This window comes from Apaloderma vittatum, unplaced genomic scaffold (assembly GCF_000703405.1).
Source record: "Apaloderma vittatum isolate BGI_N311 unplaced genomic scaffold, ASM70340v1 scaffold18924, whole genome shotgun sequence".
NCBI classification, from domain to species: domain Eukaryota; kingdom Metazoa; phylum Chordata; class Aves; order Trogoniformes; family Trogonidae; genus Apaloderma; species Apaloderma vittatum.
Genome location: NW_009714686.1, coordinates 17780 through 45085, shown reverse-complemented (window position 1 = coordinate 45085; position 27306 = coordinate 17780). Strand labels below are relative to the sequence as shown.

The following is a 27306-nucleotide window of genomic DNA, read 5'->3' as shown; positions in this document are numbered from 1 at the left end:
TTAAACCCAAGATAACAACATTCTCTGCAAATCATCTCTACTCCCTCCAGATGTACATAAGAATACAAATAGCATATTAAACCTCTTTCTTTCACTGTCTCCTTTCGACAAGCTATTATGAACATCCAAACCTCTCCCCTATGCTCCTCATAAAGGAACTTAATCTATTCTTGATGTTTCAGCTTAGGAAACAAAAGATGGGCATGCAAATCATTCTGGATCTAACCAGAGGTGATGAATAGTGCACATGATACAGCTAATATGAAAAACATTCTTTTTCCCTGACCCTTTATTTAAAACCATTAATTGTTATTAATTGCAACAGAAATTTGCTGATGTAACCAAAGATTATATCCATTACACTACTAAAACACACTCGTTACTCTAATTAATTTTCAATACACATTAGACTGCATTTTGTTACTATCTGCACAGAGATTAACTCGACCAAAGCACACAGCACTGTACCGTTATTAACTCATATTTCATTGAAAGGTCATTCTCCCCTTGGTTGTATCTAGAGGAGGCTGTAGTTAAATACCTCACTATCCCATCCACAGAACATAAATAGAATTACATAGCACTGTGTTTATTCTTAAAAATTACTGTCTCTCTGGCTTACAGGGTTTTATCCTGTGATCACAGGGAAATACAAATGCAGAATATCTCTGACTATTAGGTCCTTTCTGGATATCCTCTTAAAAAAAATCCAACTTTTCTGAGTTTATTGTGATAATGTTTGCTGTCAGTTGCATTTAAATCCATTTCAAGTATTTGAGTCTGCAAGACAGTAACATATTTTTAAAAATTCATCATTTACCCTTAGTTTTGTGCTCATAAGAACCCATGGATGAAAACACAGAAATTATAATACCGAAAATACACACCTACTAGAAGTGTGACAGGCAGTATTTCTGCCCAGCTTATGCACAGGCAATTACTTTTAACATACAAAGAGGCCAGTTTTAAGACCACGGCAAGACTATAATCTGCCAACCTTTTTTTGCTGGAGCTAACACACATCTTAGAATAAGTTAAGTCTACGGATTAAGAATGCATTTTCCCAAATATTTTTTAATGACTGTTCCTAATCTTTACTAAATGAAAGCTTACTATGTTGTTTATGATTTTCACTGCTGTGTGCCACTGCTCCGTTTCATTTAATAATCTACAATCTCTTCACACTTAGCAATATATTTTGTGTAAACTACACATCATTTTTGTTCTGAAGCATCACTCTTGGTTTTTCTGACCACACTCCCACTGCGTAGGTGGTGCGTAAAACATACCTCTTCCTGCTGGTGCAGTTGCCACTTTTCATCTCTAGTACAATATTCATCTAATCAGACAGTGCCTGCAAATGCAACTTACAAGAGCAGGTTGTAATTTCATTAAAGATGTATTTACTGAGCTAAACCAGCTGTTCTGGGTTGGAATGCAAAAAAAAAAAGGCCCATGTGATTGCTACTCAGTCATTTTTAAGGCAACTGAAAAATACATTTGCTGAGCTAACCTCACTCTCCCAAAGAGCTGGCACTGCTAGCTTCTTCTGCGCAAAAGGTTGAAACAGTTATAGTGTGTCATAAATTTCAACTTGTAATTGAAAATCTCTTCACTTCTTAAAAAAAAAATTAAAATCCATACTACTTCCTATGTAATTACAGACTATGCAGCTGCTCTCTTCGTCTTAGCTAGAACATTTGAAGACAGGAAACACTGTACAAACCTTATTCAAATGTTATTAAATTGCTGGTCATAGATATGCCACTCTCAGACTGCAGGCTCTCAAATAATATTATTTTCTTCCTGTTACCAGGACTAAAAAGCAGATGAATCAAAAGTTGATCCAGGCCATATTGAGTTCCTTACCACACAGGAGACCATACACTCCTTAGCAGGAAAGTATAATCTCTATTTCCGCCAAGTGGACATCAAAGGGAAACCTACCTGAACACGTTGCTGGAAAAAGACTTCGATGTATAAGGACAATTTTTTATTTCATTTCAATAGGTCTTCATCATTATGCATGGCCACAACTGTCTGAGTCTCTTTAGCAGAATTTTTGTGCCATTTCCTTGTGTCACTTCTAATGAAAAGAAACCCCATTCATTAAATAGTGAACTTAATATTTCAGCCAAAGGCATAGGATCCTACAACATCCTGTTCACCTCCAGTAGTTTGACATGAGTCATACTTGATTAACAATTCCCTAGGCTTTGTGTACTGTGGAAGCTGTGGTGTGAAGCTGAATTTTTACAGCAATTATAATAAAATATACACCATGTGCCTCTACCCTTGATTCACAATGCATTTCAGTCTTGGGTCACTGATTTGACATGGACAGCTTCTGGAAAAAAGCTTTATACACCCCAGACTTCACATCATACTTTGTTTCTCCCCGTTGATGCAGTATCAACATTTTTAATAGTAAGTTATTAATTTGCTGGGATTAGTTTAGGCTCTAAAAAGAATTGTCAAGTCTGAAGAATTTAATTAATTCACTACCACAACAATGTACAAGAACAAAAAAAAAATTAGCATACATAAGGCACAACACTGTTTCAACCTTATCAGTTTCTTAATTCCTCCCCAGCCATACACTGAAGGGTTCAAAGATCTATAATACAGTCTTTGAAATCTCAAGTCAGGATATTGGACAAGTAGCTTCCTTTGATTGCTACTAAGACCTATATTCCCTAGGCATTCCGAAAACTTCCACTATGAGAACCATTTTAAGGTTTTAAATTAAAAATATACACTATCATAGTTGGTTTAAATCATCAATTTAAAATAACTAAAACCTGGAATGAAGACTTGCCTCCTCCGAATAAACTTGTGTCAAATTTATTTGTGTCTCAATTTTAAAGCACAGTTATTTATAATTTTCTGAGAAATTACATAGGTGATTCAACAAAATGGCCGAATTTAAAATTTTTTAATAGTAATATTTTTAAATATAATTGCTTTAGAAGTTTTTTTTTCCTCATTCAATCTAATTGCAACTGGAGATGCTTACAGTTCACCAGGGAACTTTATAATTAAAACTCTAACAGCCTGAAATTATTTTCCAGTTATTACTCAACACACCAATTGATGCAGCGATACTGTTTATATTTGTCACCAGAAATTACTGTGATTACTTTTCACTTTGCTTTCACATGTGTCACTACAAAAGCTAAAAGTAAGTATGATGAAAAAACAGAGAAAGATTTCTGAAAGACTGTGAATCCAGTATCACGGATTCCAGCATTTACCAGAAGCAAATTACAGAAACAAAATGCGCATAAAAATTCAGTTTATCTAACTTTGCTACCAATGAACTAGACACTTTTGAAAGCTGAAATAACAATAGAAACCTTTAAAAATTTGCACTAATTGTGAAAACAAGTACCTAGTATAATTGTCTTGTAATCTAGGGATGAAGTCAAAAGGAAATTATTGAAAAAACAAAACCAGACAAAAGTGCAAATAATATTTTTAGCTGTAGAAACAGGAAATTGATATTGAAAGATATAAGACAAATAGTTGCACAGATCTGCTCAGAAGAAGGATTTATGCATATAGGAAGAATAACAAAAGGAATTCCTTGAGGGTTTCATATTTCACTGTAGATGTTAAAATGCTTAAAATACAGTAGTTCAGAAGCTGAAAGTTAATTTCAGTTCTACCTCAACAAAGAAAACAAAATGTCCCACTTAATCAAGCAAAAATAACTCAGAAATTCTCTTCTTAATTTATAAAATTGCTCTCTTATAATTTTCTCACTCATCATTCTTTCAGACTATACCTGGGCAGATTTCTTTGCTTGCATTAAAAACTCTGGAAAAAACAGTAGCTTTTCTTTCAGATGCTCCAAATTTAACTTCCTTGATTAAGCATCATGCGAAATTCTTCAGCACAAGGGCGGCAAGACTTTGGAACAAATTGCCCAGAGACGTTGTGGCTGCCCCCTCCCTGGAGGTGTTCAAGGCCAAGTTGGACGGAGCCTTGAGTAGCCTGATCTAGTTGAGAGGCGTCCCTGCCCATGACAGGGAGATTGGACTACATGATCTCTAAGGTCCCTTCCAGCCTAGACCATTCTATGATTCTATGATTCTATGATCATGGTTTGGAAATTTCCACTTTGTGGACAGTGAAGACTCTGCTCATGTACCTTGCTACACAAATGATACATTTTAGAAAAGAAAACATACAGCCCTGATCATCAGAGGTATTTGCTTTTGAAGTGTAGATGTTGGACTCTACTAGATCAATGTGGCTACAGTCAATGTGGCTCAGGTGATGGTAATACGCTACAGGGGTAGGGGCAGTTCTAGTCCACTATCACCCCAGGTGCTCTCCAGAGTGAGATTCTGCAACCTTGCTCCTTCTTTACTCACCTGTCTGAGTTCTGGGAAGCAGACATAAATGAAGATATGCCCCCACCTTTCAGTTTTAATGTGACAAAACACAGCTAATGAAATGTTAAATAGCAGTGCAAAACCACCGCAAAACCTTATGAGTAGTTTCTGAGTCTTAAGTGGATAATGATCAGAATGTATCTGATGAAACTTCCCCCCTTTTAGGTAAAAGCTCAGTGAAAACTCTTACTATGTTTCCTGATACTTTCCTTCTTTCTTAGAAATACATTATGAATCAATAGAAAAAATCACCTCGAAGCACATAGTACTGTTTTTCACAGTAAGATATTAAAGAAAAAGAAGGAACATAGTAATTAAAAAAACCCTAATAAAAGTGAAACCTAATCAAAGGCACTGTTGGTTCATCATCTATTATTTCTGCTTATGAGACCTAGAAGCAGACACCATTTAAAATAGAAGTAGCACAACAGCAAGCTTAAATCATAGAAGCACAATGTATTTACTATGGACTACTTTACAATGGATAGTTAAATAGCAGTTAAGCAAAAAGTTTATCCTACCATCCAAAAGTCCGCTCTTCAAAATAATATTTTATGTATTACATGCATATACATCTATCAGTACAATTAGCCAAAAAACTATGTCATTTTTTAATTTGTTTTAAATAGCAGAGAAATCAATTTTAAAATGTATTTCTATACTTATATATACATATCTGTACTTATATAAAAATTTTTTTTGAAATTGATATGTTTAACTAAATTGATATGTTTAACTAAATTGATATGTTTAACTAAAGAACTGGACGACAACTTAAAGAGTTAAGGATGAGAAACTAAAACAGGTATCCTACAAATTGAGGTTTGGGATTTTGTTAAAGATTTAGAAATTGAGAAACAAAAATATTAACCCAAGACGTAAACATGTCCAAGTGTTGTATGACTGAGGAATTTTGACATAGTTTTTCATGAAAGTTTATGTGACACTAAATGCCGTATTTAGCAAGTGGATGAAGACTGCCAGATAAGAGTCTCACCCCATTTTTCACCTGTTGGATTGATGATGTGAAACATGCTGTGATAAAGAAAGCAGACGGCAATGTCTAACTTGTTTTAGTTAGGCCCAGTTTAGTAGTGTTCTCACAGTGAACTGAATATACACTGACACAAACTAGCCAAAAACACCATTCCATCTGCTCTTTTTTTAGGATCATGATTGGAGGATCAAAAATAACACTTGACATCCAATCTACTTTAAGCCTAATGTTTAAAGCCTTTGTCAGAAGACCTGAAGATCCAATCTATTTTTTTTTCTGTCTTCGAATTTCATCAGCGTTCCATGTTCCAGACTAAATGAAATTTCCATGAAGTTTCTAGATTTCAACTTTAGTTCCACTTCTGCTAGTTTGTTTTTTTGTTTCCTCAGGAGGAAGCTTTCTCTCCAAGACTTAACAGACATGAGTCTATGAGCCAGAAAACCCATCACAGCACTCTGCTTCTTATTCACCCTGCTAGTCCGACAGAGAGGCTCTGCAACTCTGCAGCCAAGTTTTCTCCCTTTTGGCATCAGCATGTTATTATGAAGGCTACTATCACTAGTATATTCCTAAGACATCTTTACTTTCTCCAGTAAATTCAGTTAATACCCATATGTTCACAATACTTACACATCACTTTTCTTCCTTCCACAGGAATCCATTACTTGAACAATTCAACCCAGACTGGGTTTCCCTGCTCAGCTGGCTGTGGAACAGGTTTTGTAGTACCAAACACCAGTGACATGGGAAATAAATTTTGGCCATAACGTCAAATAACCAACTGTAAGTAGTAGGGAGCGACTCCTGCACTACTCAGTGACTGAAAGTGTGCGGAACACAAGTGTTGCTCTCACCTTCCTCTCGGCAAGTCTGCATCATCTTTCTTCCACCGGACTGTAGGTGTGGGATCCCCCTGCACCTGGCACCGGAAATCCACGGCCTCCTCCTCCAGCACCACTTGGTTGATCGGTCGCCTGAGAAACGTGGGCCGCTCTTGAAAGAGACATTAAAATTCCTTAGTGAGTCAGAGGGCTGAAATGAACACTTTCGACTTCTCAGCATCTTTTTGCTTCCCAATTCACAGAACAAAGAAAGGAGGCTGAGCTCCGCAAATTCAGACAAGTGCAGCTGATGAAGTGCACAAAAAGCCCAGAAGACGACTCCCAGGCTGGAAAGGCAGGGGCTGGGGCAGTCGGCCCCCATGCGAGAGCCCAGTGCCACCAGGAGGAAGCATGCACTGGCCCTGACCGCCCACCCGCCACGCCAGGGGAGAGGTCCCCAAGGCCCGTGCCCTTCCGCGTGAACGTGTTTGGCTTTGCACCACTACGTGCACAGAGTGTGATCTAAAAGCTCATGTCTGCGCCGGCGATATATGAGCTGCCAATGGAGATAGCTTGCCCTGGGTAGTAATCAATACCTTAGGGCTTTGGAGGAGAACATAAACTCCGTGTTATGCATCTCAGACAATTGTAGATGATCGTACAGAGGTCAGAGTTTCCCTGATCCCCATCACTAACTTTACCATGGAAAACTAAATTAAAGTCTGAATAATAAGTTCTGTTTACCCTTGTTATGTTAGCCTGCACAGCTACAAATATTATTAATCATCATAATGTTGTACAGGCCTGCTTAAAATCCAGATGCAGAGCCACAATCTTATCTCAGTTATACTGGTACAAACTCAGTGTACTAGTAATTTCATTTGAAAGGATGTCACTGGGGTTAGTTTCCAAGTTGCCTTTGGATTACATAAATTTTGTTCTGCCCTTTCCTAGCCACACCACACTTTTATTGTCATAAATTATTTACGGTATAGTCAAACCATTATAAGACTGAGTTTATAGGAAGTGCTATTTCCACTCAAGACAGGGATTTATTATAAAGACATGTAAAACTGGTTACACACTACGTTTCACATTTCATTCTCAGTAAGTTGAAGAATATGATGTCACTGAAGAAAGTACTCAAAATTCACACAGATTTACGTAAGCTATACCAGATTCTGATGGAGGTAGTTTGGTAACTACAGAGATGAGTTTATGTGTTGGCTATCCATGTTTATTGTATCTAAATAATAAATAAAAAATGCTCAAATATTAAAAGAACATTATGAAGGTTGCAAAGTCAAGCATGAAGCACTTCAGTGCCAGAACTAAGGCTGTCTGTGTGCCCTTTAATCACTCCCTTTCTGTTTATCCCTTATGGGACTGGTTGCAATCATATGATCATATACTATTTTTTCCCCAAGCATCTCCAGATTGTTGGTATTCATTTAATGAGTAGGTGTTCAATATTTTGCTTTAGTTGTACCATTTAGTGGGTGGCCTCCTGTCATACTACTCAAACTTCACTTCAAAGGCAGAATTATTAATTTCCTCATGACCTCCATTACACCTGTATTAATGCTTCATAAACAATTCACTTGTTTCCATAGTTCCTTTCTGTGGTGCCAGGGAGATCTAAGAAAGCAAGGTAAACAATATCTGCTATATTTTGATGCCCAACCTGAGACACAAAACTGCCATTTATTTTTTTTGAGAGTATCTAGCATTGATTTTGTGTGTTCAAAGTTCAGCTTCCATTGAATTCAATTGCAGCCGATAACACATTCCTCACTTTTACAAGTCAGAATACTAAATCAGAAAATAAGGAACATAAAACCATCTGTTAATAATTATGTAAATGAATGACAGCATTACATAGGAATTCCATTTTACTAGCAGGGGGACCTATTGGCAGGGGAAACCATATCTTGTCAGCAGAAGAATAGACATGCTCAAGAATCCATAGCACTTTTACAGATGCTAAAGATAAAATCATGTCTAACGGGCAGAGATTCTTCTCCCCACTACTCCCAAGGCATTGCTTTTTGCCCTATTCCTAATCCTGCCTGGGACCAGTTCCATCAGTGCTCGGGCACGTAAATTCAGTTCTAGTTTCTCTCCACACATTGAAATCTCAGTCTTTGTTGCCTGCTTCAAGTCTGTGTACAAGCCACATATAACCTTCACTACAGCTTTGTCCTGAGAGTGCTTCATCAGATTTCTCCTTCCCTGTGCCTGTAGTCTCCCGACCCTTCCCAATCTCCAGCTAGGTTTGTTCCTACTCTCACCTACGTGTCTTTGACAGCCTGTGCCTCAAGTCCTCCTCCATTCCAGCCACTTGCTGTGCCAGCTCTTTCCAGCAACTGACTGCTTCATTAGGTGACTTGTCTTTTCCTAGCCCAGAACACCACTTTTCAGAGCTGGAACCCAGCAAGTTCAGAAGTCCGGTCTCCTTTCCAACTATCTATGCCTCTCACTTCTTCGTACCTCACAGCAAACTGACTCTTTACTGTGTGCTTGAACTACACTTGTACTGCACCTTCTTTTCACTGTGCCACTCAGACATGGCCTGTCCATGACACACAAGAAAAATTGGTTGAAGTATCCAAGCATCATCCCAGGAGAGTGAGAGCAGCAGGAGCAGAGTGCAGTTGCAAGAAAATACTGTTCTGAATCACATCCTACCTGATGCCTCTGGCATACAAAGTAACAATTTTTTTTTTATTTTTTTTTTAAGAGAAGTGCATAACTGGCTAGATTTTGTCAAAATTCTTTGGACAAGCAAAGTTAAAATCTCTGGAATAACGTAGCTCTTTCCCACCAAATTTTAGGCCTGTTATTCAATATGATGGATCTGCGTTTCTCAGGACAAAAAAGCTTCCTCCTTTCTTCTCCTTCAAATCCTTTCCCATTTCCCTCCAATTATTCCTTTCACCTCCAAACTAAAGGAACTTGAACATTTTTGGAGAAGAATTATTTTGGCAATTCAAAAAAGAATTAAAAAACATTTTCCAACCAGTCTTGGAGAATTCCGCATAAAGCCTTGTAGTTTGACAAACTTATTAAAACTGGACAAAGTAACAAAAGCATTACCTGTTAATCTTAATGCTAAGCAATGCACTTGGCCTGTCTGTAATTATGTGGATCTAGAGGGGAGTATATTAATGACACATTCTGTAAGTTTGCAACAGTATCTTATTTACAATTTCTCTCCTAAGAAGAGCTCAGACCAACCTCTGCTCTGAGCTCATACACAATACACTCTATATTATGGGGTTTTTTTTCAAGAGATTATCCTAAACCATACCTTGATTTGTCCACAGTGAATTTAAATAACTCTGCATGTATCTGTATGTTGGCTTGGTCTGCATATAAAAATTATCTCAGACCATGTAAACAGCTAAGAAACTGACATATGTATATTTATGAAACTGCTACTTGTGGCTGTAAATGCTTCTATATAGGAGATGAGAAAATAAATTCCTACCACATTTTGAGGAGACCCCAGCTGATGAGACAGCGAATGGCCCAAAGGTCATTAGGTAAATCACATGATTCCACCATCAAGACCATTTAGGATTATACATACATGTTTGCCTCAGATCAGCTTCTCAAACTGCATATTTTTTGAAACAGTTAAGAATTTGCTAGGAAATAAACAGCTATGTAAGTACAGATCTCAGTTAGCAAGGACATGCAAACACCAACAGCTATTTCCATTTTTCCATCACCTCTGCATTTTGCACAGTGTGAATCAGAAAAGAACACGTTATCTCTCATGTTATTTCCTGTATTTGTATCACTCAGACAACCCCCTGAATATGTCCAATATGCAATTATACAGCTATAAAGTGATCAGAGTGAATACCATTGCCAATGCAATTAACATTCTTTATGTGAGATTAACTAGATTTGAGTCACCTGCATAACTGGCTTACAACATTAATCTCTCAGGAGACGGAGCAGTGCTTGCCCAAGCATGCTAAATAAAGAAGGTTTCTAACAGCCAGGTCAAATTTAGTTTCAAAAGAGAAAAAATACTTTTTCCTTTTGAAATGGTTTGCCCATAACGCCTTGCGGTATAATTAAACATCGTTACTCTGTCAGCAGCACCCAGGACACAATATATTTGAGCAACAAGAAGACAAGGTAATAAATTAAAATCATAGACATATATAAAAATTTTAATATAGCTATTTTATAAGCTTTCACTGAGTAAATAAAGTACCCGCTTCCTAGACTTTCACTGATGAATATTAAAAATCTTTGAAAAGAACTATAAAATAGGTCATGGTTATATGTCATGTCAACCAGTTGTGCTATTACTAGGGTGACCTTTGTAACTTCAGAATAAACTTCGTGTGCAGTTATAAAAGGGGATTGTTAATGCAGTCTGGACACCTACTATCTGCTGCAGTGCTTGAAACAGATGCTGCAAAAAAACCTACCAAATTTAACCTAACCAGAAACACAGGAAAATCCTTTCCTTGCTTTGGGTGTTGACACAAACTAACCCCAGAACTCAATTTTTCCTGTATTTAACAATTGGTCTGAATATCATAGTCTATTAGAGAGACTCGGATGACCTTCAGATGTATTACTGCCCTTTCTCTGTTCCTCAAAAAGTTAGACAGCCATATACGGGACCTCAATCTAATTAAAATGATCCTAATGACCTTAATACATTTTCTTTGCTGAGGCAATTGCTAGAGTGAAGGATTCGATGGTCCCCATAATGTAGAGGCTCAATCTGATTTAGAACTGTTTTTCCGTCTTTGCTGGAGAGAAGTCACCATTGTTAAAAAAATGTTCTTGTGTTTTACAAGGAAGTATTAACACACAAATTAAAAGGCTTTGGGGAGGCATTTAATAGCAAATATTTTAAAATGAAAGCTTTTTCACCTTAGCATTCTGATGTAAAGGAAACAAGGAAACATGAGACAGTTAGAAGTAAGTTTCACTTCAGAATGCTGTCAATAGTGTAGATATTTTACTAACTGCTACTTGATCTGGATAAAGTAAAGCTATCTGCCAAAAATGAAGATGTGGAAGAAGACGGGATATTAGGATCACATTAAATTTATCTATGTTGGTCAAATAAATGAAAAAACAGTTGCAAAAGCAGATGGGTTTATATCTAAAGACACTCTTGTCTTTTAACGCACTTTTCCGTTTTTATTTGAGAAATAAGCACTTCTGTAGACATCGCCAACTTCTACACTCTAAGCAGTAGTCAAGATGCAATGAGCTTGCACAATAAAGGCATGGACCGCTCTTAAGAGGCCCATGCAAATAAAGTAGGTTGATTTTTATAAACTGTTCGTGTTTTCCTCCTTTTATATGCATCTATAACTGTGCTAATTTCCATTTCTACTGAGTAGTATTTAGGGACATTGGAGACCAAATCAGGTACATTTTTACAGCAGTATCACTATCCTATTACAACCTGTCAGTGTATGTGGGTAATAACTATCGCAAAGCCAAACTGGCTTTCTGCAAACTGCAAGTGGGAGATACAAGGATTTGAAGAAAGATAGGAAGAGCTTTGCTCAGAGGGACAAAATACACACTGCAAACTTCCCTATCTTGAATTGTGAATATACATACTGTTTTGGTAGGTTTTCCATGTGGCTGGGAAAGCTTCAGGGACTAATTTCCAGGATATGATGGGACAAGTCTCTCTGCTAAAGCCTTCCATGTAGTCAGAGCTCAAAAATGTAAAATGGAGCATAACATCTTCATTAAGGAATTTTTAGATTTTTCTTTTCCCCTAACATCATGTCATCATTGTATATACTCTTTCTGGAATGATGGTATCTCTTTCAGCCTGATAATGTCTAGAGAACATCAAACACAAATACTTCTTCAAGCTTCAGACAAAAATACCTCTTCATCCCATAGGACCTTATTAGCCGAAAAAAAGGTTCAAGTATCAAAGCTAAAATCAAACGCTAATCCAAAACAATCTTTAATATGTCTGAATTGACATATCTTTTAAGACATTTTTGTACTCTTCTTACTTATGCTTTATACTCTTTTGAGGCTCTTCCAGATATATCTTTTTCCATTGCTTGATTCCAGCCTCCTGAAGTTGATATACTAAGGCTTTCATTGATTTCACTGAGTTTCAGGATCAATATACAAGACACACCTTCGTACATTTTCTTCAAACAGACCATTTTAAGTCCAAAGGAAAAAAAAAAAAAAAGAGTCTGAAATAGTTAAAACAACTTGAAAATTTATCTGAGAACAGTGCAGTAGCATGACGAAATTATAAAAGGTTAACTTAAAAAATAATTCTTACCTTATTTAATTTCTGGCTCCATATTATGTATTTACTAACCACGCTTACTTACAAATTGGAATGAAACTGTTTCTGTTTTGCATCTTGCTTTAATTCTGTTCAGCCAAAGGCTATGAGCCCAAGCACAAGCAAAGCAGCCTAATTTGTATCACTTACACTTACACTTCTGGTTTTGGCTTTTAGAACAGTGCATCCGTAATAATAAAGTACTGTACCACCTCTTTTCATGAACATTAGGATTGACAGGTTAGTTACTAAATGTCAACTTAGACTCTGTGACAGACCGTGTCTTCTTGCTTTAACCTGAGATTACACATCGGAACCTCATAAAGGTACAAACTAGCAGTAGTGCTTGAAAGAGAAGACTAACAAAATGTAATGCATCATTGTCACTATTCAAAACACAAGAATTATTATGAGAAGCACTACTTATATGATCAGTCTGCTTTATGATATTTTACTGTGAAAGCTTGGCAATTTTCTGCGTGTAGAAGAACCACGACTTGGGAACAAAAGAAATACAGTCTGCACTGACACAAACAGTATGCTCCTAGCAGTGCCTACGTGTTGGAAACTAAGCTTCCTATGCAGACAGCATTGGAAAAAAGATTACTTGTTTTATGAAAGTTCTGCATGAATTATCCAGAACTATCACTCAGCAAAGCTTACTAAATGGGTACCCAGCCAAGTAGACGCATTCTGTTCAAATGAAACTTTATTTCCTCTTCCTATTTCTTTCCAGGGTTCTCATTGCTCATTTTATTTTTTTTTTACAATTTTTTTTTTTTCTAATTCAGGAAAGGCATAATCTTTAAGATTAGAATTCCATGCTATTCCTCTCGGGCCACCCGTTACCACCACATTGACTCAGTTTTTCCAGAGGCAATGCCTCAAGCTAAATTTACTGTACAGGGAACCAGAGATCTGTCACGAGCCACATGCAGAAATTAACTTCAGATATTACAGAAAAACTTGTAAAGCCAAAAGTAACAAGTGGCTGACTCCTGGAAAGGTTTGAGAACTAGTATGAAATAGTTACTTTTCCTACAAAGTAGCACATTTATTGAGGCCCTCTTCACACTATGGAAACGATTTAAGGGGCTGTTATTTGGAAAAGGAACAGAGTCATTAAAAATCAGCTAATTAGTACACATTCCTCTTCAGAATCAGCACCAGCTGTAGGCTTTCCAGCCACTTTATTAAATTCTCCATGTCTCTTAGCTAAGATATCTTCACTTTCATTATAAAGCCCATTTTCAAATATGTTCAAAACACTTAAGGCTGGGCACATGAATAATATATAAGGATTATGATATTTTTAGCCTATTTTTTCTCAACATTTGTGCTATTCCCATGCTCCTCAAACCTGTGAGTCATGTTCGAGGAAGGCTATGGACTTAACAGACAACCCGTGGTTTTGCTTGTGTTCAGTGAAGTCAATCCGAACACGCACTGCCATTTCTGATGTTTCCCAGAGTTGCTGGAGTTATTGGATTTATTGTGTATGCTTAGACTGATTGGACTGTCCAGTAGATAATGTTGCTGCCTGGAAACATCGTGAATAATGGTCTCCATTGCACTCTGCACGCACCCACCCACACACGAGCTGCTGCCTGGAGTCCTGGAATGAAGTACAACTGTTCTGCTGGTGGAAAGCAAACCCGAGCCACCTCCTTTTGTACCTCTGAGCAGACTAGGACTAACCTGGACACATCTACACAGTGAGTCCAGCACACCAACATAGAACTTCAGGGCCAGGTAGCAGCCAGGACATGGGCACAGGACAGGCATCTTATCTTCTCAAACAGCAGATGAGAACCTGAGGGCCTGTGTCCCGCATGCTCTTCTTGTACAGCAAAAATGAAGGTAGGAAAGGAATACCCAGATAATTGAGAATTTTAGATAGGAAGATATCCAGACAGGAAAGGAATTTTAAATAAAATTTTCTTTAAGCAGTCTAACACAATTATGAAGAATTAAAATATCTAATCTCATTTATTGCTTATTTTGTTCAGTATTCACAAAATAGGCTTAGACTGTATTTCACAAATTGATTGCTACGATTAAATCCTGTAAAAAAAAATCAGGATATTGTAATTGGCTACATATTATTTTACATATCTTTTCGTAGCTCTGCAGGATATGAAATTACATGCATATTTCAGTTTTTATTCCTACAGTTCAATGATTTTTAACAAATTATTTTCTTAAGGATTTCTTAAGGCTTTGTAGTTTAGGACTGCAATCTGCTTGCTATCCACAGGGAGTATTGCCAGAGATTATCAGTACTTAAACTGATGAAGAAGATATGTCATGTCTCTTTTACATCTGTATAAAGGCATAACTTCAACAGATTGGCTGCAAAAGACATAAATATTTGATAGAGATCCTTTCCGTGTTTTTTTGCAAGGTATACTAGTTCTGTCTTTAAAAGTCATATGCTGCCATGTGTCCACAACAAACTAAGTGAAAGGGAAGTCTTTACAGCAATTCTAGAAAGCAGGAAACCCTTAGTCACTCGTGGATCTTGTCCAGTAGAAACGTTTCTAAGCCTTTTGTGAATCCCATAATATGTTTTTTTGAAACAGGACAAACAAAGGTTGAATTGCACATACATGCAAACACAGGTGGCAATAAGCATGAACTGGATTTTCCAGTTCGCTTAATAAGGCAAAAGGTGAAAAAATTAGGAGCATCTGCTTCAGAAGGGACCTTATGATTTCTATAAAAAGTCTTACTGGAATTACAAGCAGTCTTGTTTGGAATTTCAATATTGAATCAAGGACATCAAAGGGTGTAGTAGGAGGGAACATTAACTATTTTTTTTTCTTTTTGTATGCATGTATGTGTTTTCTTTAGCAGTGAGCATTTCTTTCTTTATTGATTTTTTTCTGTTTGCTCAAGACCTCTTGACTAATTCCTGCAAAACCACAGCTAATGGCAAATAGAAATGTCACTCCTGCAAGATGTACCACAGTAGGATTTTGCAGCTTTGCTTCTTGAGAAGTTGTTAGCAGGATGGGTCCAGCTCAAGGTTCAGTATTACTCTATTCTCACTCCAGGCCCTAACCATAGCGAAAATGTTCCTAACAATGTCTTGCCTTGCCCATCAGGTCTCAAAGCTCTTTCACACAGGAAACCTATTCATTTAGCAGCACCAAAAATCTAAACGATGCCCTGGCTTATAGGGTGAAAAGCTGTTTCATGCCCTTTAAAACAGAGGTATATTCAAAGAGTTGATCTCTGCATTTTCTCCAGTAACCTTTTACTGATCAGTTGAGCTCTTTTGTGCTCTCCTACAAAGGTTTGATTTCACAACCCCACAGGAATAAGGAATTATTTAAATAGGCAATGCTGGTCCAAATCTCTGTTAAGCAGGCATTGTCAACTGTATTAGAAGTAGCTTAATTACATTCGGTAATTTTGTGAGGGAGGGCATTATGTCCTGCATTACCATCTCTGAGTGTATGTATATCACTAAGGACCTCCAATTAGATTGAAACTATGTGCTTAGAAGGAAAACGTTGAGCCACTGCAGCTCCATAATTAATTGCAGCCTTTGAAATCTGGTCTTCTTCAGAAAGTGTGAAATTCAGTTTAAGCAGTACTATCGTGTTTTGTTAACCTTGTTTTTGTCTCATATTTTGATGAGTCATCCTGGTCAATTCAGTCTATGACATTTACAGTGAAAAGGAAACAAAAGGTGGAGTTCTTTACCAAAGACAGTCAGCTCTGCTGGATCGCTGTCTCGCTCCCCCACCATGTTTGTTCCAACACAAATGTACATGCCAGCATCACTTTTTCTTGTATTGGAGATCATCAGCTTCCCACCACGTATCTGTTTCAAAACAATGAATATATTTTTAACTTCATATAAACAAAAGATATCAGAAAAAAGCTACCTTCTCAGGCAGCAAGTTCCACAACTAAGGCATTTAAAAGTTTTGCTTGTAAACATACGCATAGCTTAAAGATATTTAAGTGTATAGGATTATAATTTTAAAGCTGTTCTACAACAAATTTTATCCTACTGACTGATTTTAACTGCATTTCTTGCTGCCTTTTTGACAATGTAGAGTGCTTGTATTTCTTGCATGATGATATGTAGAGCACTCTTGACACCTCTCTCAAGAAAAAGGAAATTTTACTTAATTTTACTTAGTTCATATTATTTTACTGGTGTCTGAACAGTTTCCTTATTGACTGATTAAGACAGATTTTCTCTTTTCCTTGATGCAAACAGATTGAATCTAGCCCAGAGTGAGAATTCACCTGACTCCCGTGAGACGTAACATTTTTTTCTGGCTACAAAGTGTGCTTTTACAGTGAAAGGGCAAGGCAGGTGAAAGAAATAAAATAACAAATTTGCATCTTGTGAAGTCACAGACAATGTCAAGGTTAGATAGCGGGGTGCTTCAGAATAAGCTAGGAATATAGCCATAAAAACCTGAGAGTCAGAGAATGATAACAGTTCCCTGACACTCTTCCTCTATTCTTGAGTAGGCCCTCACAGAGACAGCCTGGCCCACAAAGAGAAACTACTTAGATTGGTTAGTTTGAAGCACTTCCTTAGGCATCCAAAGCAACAAATGAGCTTCCTGAGAGTACTTTCATCTTGAATGTCAATCCTGAATGAGTTACATATCATTACATATTACATAAAACTTTACTCAAGGAATATGAATTGTGAAAAGCTAAGCATTTAAAAATTAGGAATGAAATACGTTCCTGCACCCTTGATATACCCCCTTTGCTTGCACATATACCATGATATAATTTCTAATCACTTGATAAGTTAGGTATTTCTCCTGGATCCTTTTGAACTCAGTACATGGAATGACCTGTCCCAGGGTTCCACCGGTGTTACTCATTTACTCAATACGTATTCCTATTCAGGAATAATCATTTTTTAGAGTATAACTTCAGTCTTCATTTAGAATACACATCTCAGTTACTATACTAAATGCAGTATTACCAATATCATCCTAAGCTATCTCACTGACTTTCTCTTTAAAACATCTCTCTGATGTTTTCATTTCTGTCAGCCAAGATGTTGTTTCAGCAGACTGAGATCTAGAAAAGGTAACGCCAAACTGGTCAAAGACATCCACCAAGTCCCCCACCTAACTAAGCACATTACATGATTAAATCTATAGCTCTAATGGACCCCCATTCCTAATCAAGCCTCAAGAAGTTCAAGTTGGAGACCCAAACCAAAGGGAATAAACAACCTTCCCCCTCGCCTCATTTGGGAAAGCTCAGAGAGGCCAACGGCCAAGGTTAATGGCAAGTGTCTACATGAAAGGCTATGAAGTCGTACAGTTTTGCTGCACTCAGGCCTTCAGTGCAGGCTCTGTATCTATAGGACAACCACCTGTGCTGTACTCACATTTTTTGTCATCGATCCGGACTTTATCTTTCTTCCAGTAGATGGTTGGCTCAGGGTGTCCGCGGGGGGGCTGGCACTCCAGTATGGCAGGCTCTCCAGCTGCCACCACAACATCTGTAGGGTTTTGGCGGAAGTCATCCCGTAGCACTAATGCAATAAATAAGGGAAAAAAGAAAAAAAATGACACTGTAAGTGGGGGAAAAGAAATACACGCAAATATATATGATATTAAACAAACGACAAAAAAAGTCTCAACCATTATTAGGTGATGACTTTGAATCTTGTATCTACTATAAAAATCTCATAAAAGAAGTTGGTAAGGCATGACTCTGTGATTCTATGACCTTCTATCCAATGCAGGCAAATTTCACATACATGGATTTTTTTTCCAGTTTTTCTCCAGATAAGAACATTCACAGAATCACATGGAATCACAGAATGTTAGGGGTTGGAAGGGACCTTGACATTGTTCTGTACTTAAACTAAAAAGACCTGTAACACTCATTACTATTTTTAACCTTGACAGGGTCACTTCCCATTCCTGCAAAAGTATCATTGCAGATCTGATGTTGAGTTCTTTTTGTAACAGAAAACAACATACTGAATATCTGTCTTGCCTGTATGTACAACTTCAGCATAAGCTAGGCAAAGACGTGACACAACCAATACCAAATTGCAGAATTACACCTTAAGAGTATTGTTATTATTACTGTTACTATTGTTATCACCAAATAAATGCTGAAGTGGTCAACAGCTCTGCAAAGTGTCCGAGAAATCAAGCTGATGGTAGAGTGTCTCCAGTGTGTTTATATATTCCTTTTATTTTTTTCCAGTTTAATATTTCTGTCTCTTTGACCAGTGCTGTCCCATGGCATAGAAAGAGCATTTAAATCACCATGCTGTTTTAGAACTAAATTAGGCAACACAGGCCAGCTTCTTATGTAAATCAAGCTTCTCTAAAGAAGGATTAGGTCCAACTAGCTGACTTCAGTGTGTTAAAATGATATCCACTTCATCATTATTCTTCCATGTGTGTCCTAGTCTCTAGGTTAATTGACATTCTTATAAACATAAAACTGAAAATAGCTCTAGATGAGCTACTGAAATAGAATTTAGGGCATTTCCCCTCCTTGAATTTCAGCTACGTATGGCTTTCATTACAGTTTTAAAACAGTTCTTGCCCTTAATGGAACCAGGGCCCTCTGAGAAATTAGAAAACACTGTATCCTAGTGAAGGGGCAAGTCAGGAAGAGTTCAGCAGAAATTGCTCAGTCTCATTTCATAAGCAGAGATAATTTACTGCTTTCAATGTTAATAAAAAGTGCCCCATTTTAACATTTAGAACTGCATATTCTTCTGTTCTTTAATAAGCCAGAAGAAAAAAAAAAGATTAATATACATACGAACTGGTCTTTGAATGTGCTGAGGTGAGTGAGCTGTATAAACGTGGCACTCAAACCAACATATGAGGTAACTTTTATCGTTCCCCATTTTTGGGATACACAGGTAGATCCCAGAGGAAGGAGGGAGTTAACTGGAAGTTAATTTCTTTTCTAACACACAAAAAAAAGATTATTTAGCACTTGCTCTTGAAATATAAAATAAAAGTGACAGGACACAGCTGGCAACAAACACAGCTCTGGCAAGAACAGGTAGCATTCTTATGTGACACACCCAGCTGATATATTTTTTTCCAGCAGATAAAATTCAGGCTGAAAATATTTGTGATTAATAGAAATCATTCATACATTTTTGAGTCAGAGTAATCAAACTGACAGAAATCAAATGTATGAAATGGAAGAAATAACTTGTGCAATGCACAACACAGAAACTGTACACTGAAGATCTTCGGCTGTTGATTATTTGGCATTACAACATTTAGCAAAGCCAAGAAATCTAATACCACAGCAATTTCAAGGAAAGAACCAAAAAAAGTATTACAAAATCACCTATTTTAGGCAGCCATCTTCACATGCCTGATCACTATGATATAGAGGAAAAAAAGTACTTCTAGGCAATGCTATATCCTCTTTCATATAACTGGCAAACAGATAAACAGTAACTTCTTCCATTATTATTACACAAAAAAAAATGCTGATTTTTATTGGCTTGATTCTTTGTACTATAACAGACTTCAGAGTAAATCCATTAGTGGAAAATCCCCAGAAAATCAACAGATCCTGCAACATAATTACTTTATATTCCTGACTCCTAACTCCTGGCAGCAATATTAACAAAAGTGATTTCCTTGAACATTTCACACTGCTATATGAAGCTGGAAAATGTAGTTTCTTGGGGTGATACACAGTAAATTACATTAACTTTCTCTGAATCATCCCAGCAACTGTGTAAGGTTCCAATCAGCCTCAGAATATGAGGCTAAGAGGTGATTTGATTTTATCACATTCCTTTACCCAAGTCTTACTGCAAATCTAGCTTGAAAGAAAAATAAAATTGATGCTACAGGGTTTACTTAATCTTCCTCTGTACCTCAGCACATATGTGAATCTTGAATAGATATATCTCACCATTTCCATCTGTGTTTTGGAGAAAAACAAAAAATGGTTGGAAAAAAATCAAATACAGAAAAAACAAAGCAGGGACAGAAAGACAGAGATAAAAGAAAAATGCATGGAATATAAATTAAAGAGAGAAAACAACTCAGAGAGAAAGAGCAGGAACACTCTAAGTTTAAGGAGACTGAAACAAAAAAGCCAGGTAAGGAAAAAAGCATAGAAAAGCAAGGTAAAGAATGGCACAGGTTGCCATTCCTGTGAGTCAGTGCTTTTAATGCAATATAACAAATGATGATACAAAGCACAGAAGTTAATCTGATCAGCACAGCCATCCAAGCCTCATCCAAAAGGGAAGGAGCAGGGAGGAGGAAAAGAGTGCATAGAGGAGACCAGAATGTGAGCTGGTGAGCTTTGCGGTCCCATTCCAGCGGCAGAGAAAGCCACAGAAGAAAGGAGCATTAAATGGAAGCTATGCTCACTTACTAGGACAATAAATGGAAAAGCTGCAGCACAGCTTAGTGAATTCACTGTATCTAATGGTACAATCATATATGAAAATAGAAAAATGGTTGAGAGTTGCAGAATATTCCTCAGCCAATTATCCACAATTGATGGGTAAGTCCAAATAACTATTAGTGTGCCTGAGCAGATCACCTTCTCCACACACTGGCAAGAGGCTTTTGTCCACTTGAGAAGCCAGCCTTTGGCAGCGAATGAATGCTAGCATTTTAAAAATTCAATGCAAGTGGCAAAAATGTTGCCCTCAGGCTCCTCTTCCTCATACCAAGTTCTTATTTTCCTTTATTCCAACATTAACATGTTACGCAGCTCCCTGTGTGCTACATTTAATAAGGAATGCCAAAGAGGAAGATTGCTGTCATCCTGTCCTGTCTGCCCACGCTGGGGCAGCCTGGTCTCCTCGGAAAGAAGGACTCTGGGGGCTGCTGTGTATCCCCAACAACAGCGATGCAGTGCAGGGGATAGCTGCTCCCCTCTGCCAGCCTAACGGCAATGCGAACATGCTCCCAGCAAAGCCTTGGAAGGGCAAATTCTTCTCGATAGCTACACCTCTCTGTCTGGGAAGGCACTAGGACAGACTTGAGAGCTGGAAAGGACAGCTAAATCATAGCCTACAATGGTGCTGCACACAGAAGTTAATTGAAGTTTCATCGGTTTCTTTGCAGCTTGAACGAGTTGATGCTGCTCAAAAAAGACAGATCTCTATGAGCTGTTACATCGGTCTTTAAGGCATGCAAAGTCCTGTATGGTCGTTTCAGGTACTCATGGGTGTAATCATGGAAAGCAAGCCCATCCAGCAACGGCAGAGCCGAGATAAACACTCACAGGCCATGCACCTGCCCGAGTGAGGGAGAAAGAAGAAAAAAGAAGTCCCTGCTACCAAGGCAACTGCTCACCAGCACCTGCCAGCTTAGGCCCAAATCCAGCCCTCATTCAAACTGATGGTCATAAACTCAGGGAATTACACGGAAAACGAATTCATTTCCTTGACCGAGGCTCCAGTAATTTGTTTAAAGGAAGCAGAGATAAAGCCACGACATTTATGGGGTAGGAGGGAAGGTGGCAAGGTCAAAATTATTCTAGGCTAGATATCCATATCTTAATCCTGCTTTCCACCACAACAGCTTTCAGGCCCTTAGAAAGAAAAAATTTTTATAGGATTTACATTTACATGATGATTACAAATAACCATCTGTCTCCTTCCACTTTTTCAATCTGGTCCATGTCCCACGAGCCCCCAGCCTGTGGTCCAAGCAGCTAAGCTGGAAGGAAGAAGTGGATGCCCGTCAGGAGGCTTTGGGATAATTGTATTCTTCTCCTACCAGCGCTTGGCTCTCCACCTCCTCCCCCCAGCGCACATAGCGAACATCTGAAATTACTCGGGGTGGGAGGGAGGGAAAGACTACCCTTTTTGCCTTTTTCAATGAAGGATAATGTCTTAAAACACAGCTACATCTGTCGTGCTGACTAGAGGGTATAAAGAGATACCAAGTAAATATTAATGTGCTTCTGTAACTTGCATCCTGGTAGTTTATCTTCCTCCTCTTATCCTGCTTTGGGCTTATCTAAGGATAATATTATTATCCTACAAAGATTTTACATGGCCACATTGGTGGCACGTTGGTCAGCTGCCACATGCAGGTAGGTCTCCCTCAATCAAAGGCATTGCCCCACAGGCATTTTCCTAAATCCTCATCTCTCCACCACTGCTTTGGCACTTCTCTCCTCTGATACATATCGACACAATCAACACGAATTATTATGTCATATGTAGCTGCCCAAATGTCGTGCAGCAGATAGATTAAAGGATTATTATACTTTAGGTAGCGTATGTTGCAGGGAGGTATTTTAGAACTTGGCTAATGTGTATGATCTACTGAAATGGTCCCTAAGCAAGCCAGGACTACCTGCTGAAATGGGGTGACAGGAAAAAAAGCATAGGTTGCAGACAACTTTCTTCATGAATAATAATAATATGCTTTGTTTGAAGATGCTATTGCCCTAGTTTGCTGCCCACCTCTTTGTTTCAGCAACTGCCTCGGTCACATTTTGCAAGTAAAATTAAGAAAAAAATAATTAAAAATCACAGCCTAGCAATAGTCCTAAGGCAAGATGCCCACAGAATCCCTGAGTTCCCTCTGCATGCACATCGCCTGGTAAAAATTGATCTTTTTTTTTAAAAAAAAAAAGGATGATAAGGAATTCTACAATTTTCCCCTCATGTTCTTTTTCCCATCTTTCACCTATTTCCTGACGCAGATACTGCCTATAGGAGACATGAATGCAGGCTAATTTATCATGTCTCAGAATGTTCAGACTCTACTTTAAAAAGAGGCCCCAAATCCACTAGATTAATTTTCAGATATTTTAGGATACTTTCAAAGAGTCCAGTAGCTTCAATAATATTTGATTAGTAGGGCCCCTAGAAATCAAAGTGAGGAATAGCAAGGAGATACCTGCATCAAGAAACAAAAGGAGAATGTTCTTCCTTGCAGATTTAGCAACTTTCTTTGGCTTCTTCCTTGTTTCTCACTCAGTATTTAATGTGCTTCAGAATTCAGTAACCTACTTAGCACTTACAATTAAAGGTAGCTTATTCTTCATTCTCAGGCCTCAGCAAAGATCAAAATATAGAAAAAAATAGTCCAATCTGACATGTCCTCTAAAACTTCTAACAGCTCATACATACAGATATAGACATCTGGATCTTGTCATGAGCATTAATGTCTAAATGTGAAAGTGGAGACCATTGCTTCTAAATACAGAATCTATTAAACCAGAAGAACATAAATTTTCAGTGTTAAAAGTCAGGTGCACAAGCCAACACTGACAAGTAAGTACACAAGATTCCAAACAGCCAGTGGGAGATAGTTTTGTTTTTTTCTCTAAATTTCATTCTGAGGTGCACCCCAACTAGCTGATTGCACAAAGCGCAGGAAAGAAGATAGATTTTTTTTTTCCTTTCTTATTTACAGAATACACTGCAAGAGTCAGACTTTGAAAGCTTTCTTCAGCAGTTAACCCAATTAAGGGCACTGCCGACCTATTTTCCCTTTTACACAATTACACAGGTATACAAGTGATAGTTATTGTAGATATCAGCTTATAATTTGTTTCTGATTTTTCTAAGGCTGCTATTTGTGCTGAAATAAGTGTATGCAACACTGAATACACTTACTGAAAAATTTTATAATGTCCTTGCCTTTCATGTGATTCATTGTGATCACTTGAATGCAATCTGACACGTCCATAATTTTTTCTGAAGAATTTTATTTGAGTACTAGGTAGTGTGAAGAGTGGAGATTTTTCTAATTTGGAACATAACATATTTATGTTTAAGTTTCCTGACTGAAAACAAAGTTCTATCACCTGTCTTCATTGCAATGAAGCCCCCATAACCTTTTCTCTTTCAAACTCCCACCTCCTTCCACTAACAAATTCTGAACGCTGCAGCTAACAGTCAGCAATCTCATTACCCATCTGCTATAAATCTTCAAAAGCATCACTGTGTTTTGACAGTCAAGAAAGGCAAAAGGAAGCAATAAGCATAACCAAGTATTCTTTATGAATGCAAATATCCTGAAGACCACATTTAAGTAATTTCAGAAATCTAAAGCTATACAACGTAATACGTTGAAAAAATTTCTCTAGGATACAGATCAGATTTGTTTTTTCTCTTCTTAAAGCATAATCACTCTTGATGAATGCACTGTGCAGATTGCTAATGCTAACAAAAGACGTGTTTCCAAGAGTTTTATTTCATTGAAACTAAAAACTCTATTCCTTGCTCAAACATCCAGAGACCTTCTAAAACTGGTACCACAATTACAGACAACGAACTTTGAAAAATGCGCATGGTCTACATCTGAAGATTTAACAAGGATCAGACATTTAGCAGTTGACTAGAATAGCTATTTAACGATCTTTTAAACTCAAGTCTGACGCTAGCTTTTACGTGCTCTGCACATTTAACGCACTACATATTCAGAAAATCATGGGCAAGTAATTTATTTTTCCCAACTAATGTGAATATCAGATGGGATCAAGCACAGCTCCAGAAAATACAACATCACAGCTGAAGTAGTGTACTTTCACTGTTGATTGTATGACAGTATGTCTCCTTTGCAGCAAGAATATGTGACTAGTTTCACCAAAAACATGAAAGGACTCTTCAGATGACATCAGCTATGCTTCTCTTCCAGCAACGCAGCAGGGAGAATCGCATTTGGCAAAAAAGGCAATCCTCCAGAATCCCTCACAGGCTACTGTCAGAAAAAGGATAGACTCAACTGGATAGATTTTGTTCTCCTGCAGTACAGCCATTCTTCGGTTCTAATAAACAAAACTAAAAAAACACAGAACAAGTCAAACTTAGAAATATATAACCAGTTTTCAAAAACTATGGCATCCAAAAAACCTCAGATATTACTATCAGAGATATACGAATGAAATTCAGGTAGGAGCTTTTCATCTAGCGTTTCAGAAGAGCACACAGAAACTGCACTGTACATACACAGTACAGCACAAAGACTCCCCAGAAAGTATAGATTCAATTATTAAGCTCAGAAACCACATGTATGTAATAACATGCAGAAATCACATGTAATAACATGCAGGTTTGCTGCTGTGTGTACAGAAGTAGTCCTGCCAGGTACCTGCAAGACTACGCTTAACCTAATGAATGCTACCTAGAGTCTAACACGGCACTGAGCAACTGTATGTTTTCTGTTTCCAGACTGAAGTTGGTTCTCCTGCAACTACTTTAGCTGCTTCAGGCCCCCAGGCTCCCAGTACAAGTCCAGCCAAAACACCTAAAATGTACATGTGCCCTTGGTAAAACAAAGGAATAAGAACAGATGAGAATCATGAAAATGAATACAAATGAATGAATATATCCAGTATGAGAAATATAGAATGTTACATGCTTCATTTAACCAATATAATACAGACTGCAATCTCCGAGCTCCACTGAAGTGTGAATAGCCTCTAATAAACTTCTTGTGTACACATGCACAACACATACACAACAGCTGGGATGCTTTCCCATCTTGGCAGGGGGTCACTGCCACATTACTGCTATACTTTAGGCACATTAGGGAAAGCATCAAACAAAACAGGCTGTTGCCCAACATAGGAATTCTCTTCTTTCCATCTCTCTGACCTCTGTCCCTAACCCTGGTCTCTATCAAGTTTTATCTGTGAATTATATGCTAAAACTCATCTATTCATGTTTTTGTGAGCAGGATTTTTATTGTCAGGGCTTTTGTCTTGCTCCCTTCAGCAGTCAGTATTGGAAACAAGATATTTGAGCAGACATAGCAAGGCACATATTTCTGGATAAGCTTGTATAACTCCATTGCAAGGGGACCATGCGGCCACACTACATTAGACATGGAACATGAGATGCATCCACAGTTGGTATGCAGAACCAGGGGGAGCCGTCTGCTGCTTCTGGAACACCTCACTTCCCATCCTGCAAACTGTCCTCATGTCAATAGGCCATTCTGGGTTGCTTGCCAGATGCCGTTTGAACAGGCCGGCTCTTGTAGGCCTGGCTGGCCTCACGCCGTCTGTCCCATAAACGGGCACATCATCGCACAGGCCCAGCGGCGGCATCTCCTGCTGGACCTGACCACCATGTGCCTTCTTTAATCATTAACCTTTTGAAGGGCTCAGCTGCTTTCAATTGTTTTTAAAATTTGCCCCATCAAATCGAGACTGGAAACTGGAAACTCATAAAACGGGTTTGCACAGCTATCACTGAGTAATGCCCAAGTATTTGAAGATAGTGGAAAATTTGAGCCATGTGAAGGAAAAACTGAGTATACAGGGAGCGGGACGGCAGAAGGCTACAAGTCACCAGTATGTGTGCTCACTGCTCCAGGCATATTTGGCACTCACTCTCCAAGAATTTACAACAAAACCACAACCCCTAAAACTCCTCTACTACTTGTGATCACACATTTAATTCAATATTATTTTAATAGTTGACAATAAATTAAAAAAGCAAGGGTGCATGGCCCAAAGACTTTGCTTATTAAAACTCCAACTTTACTGTCTCTGAGGATATCTTTTAATTCTAGTGTTCAAGTGTTGGTTGCTTTGTTTTGAAGTTTCATCATTGGATTCTTCCTTCACAAAAGGCACTTTTCAAATTCAACAACTGACAAAAAAATGTTAGATGATATTTATTTTGGATTATTTTGACCACTGCAAAATAATTCATCTATCACTTATCATCATATCATTCTGAATAATGAATTTAAATTTCCATAGCTCTAAAGAACTGAAGGAGCAACATGATATTATGACCCTATATTAAATGCTCTTCAGAGAGTGTCATTTCAGTTGTCAACA

The 27306-nt window shown here is 37.9% G+C and overlaps 1 protein-coding gene across 1 annotated transcript in view; it reads right to left on the bottom strand.

The window, feature by feature from the left end:
- The window catches only part of ROBO2 (roundabout, axon guidance receptor, homolog 2 (Drosophila)), a gene marked incomplete at its 3' end in the record, with an annotated part of 112091 nt that extends 85526 nt beyond the window's left edge, over positions 1-26565 (bottom strand). Inside the window, exons 1-4 of the mRNA XM_009868869.1 lie at positions 26415-26565; positions 17915-18061; positions 16243-16392; positions 6252-6390 (exon numbers count right to left, since the gene is read on the bottom strand). Coding sequence (XP_009867171.1) covers positions 6252-6390; positions 16243-16392; positions 17915-18061; positions 26415-26565 — 587 coding nt within the window. The remainder of the gene's footprint in view (positions 1-6251; positions 6391-16242; positions 16393-17914; positions 18062-26414) is intronic.
- Between the last annotated feature and the right edge of the window lie 741 nt (positions 26566-27306).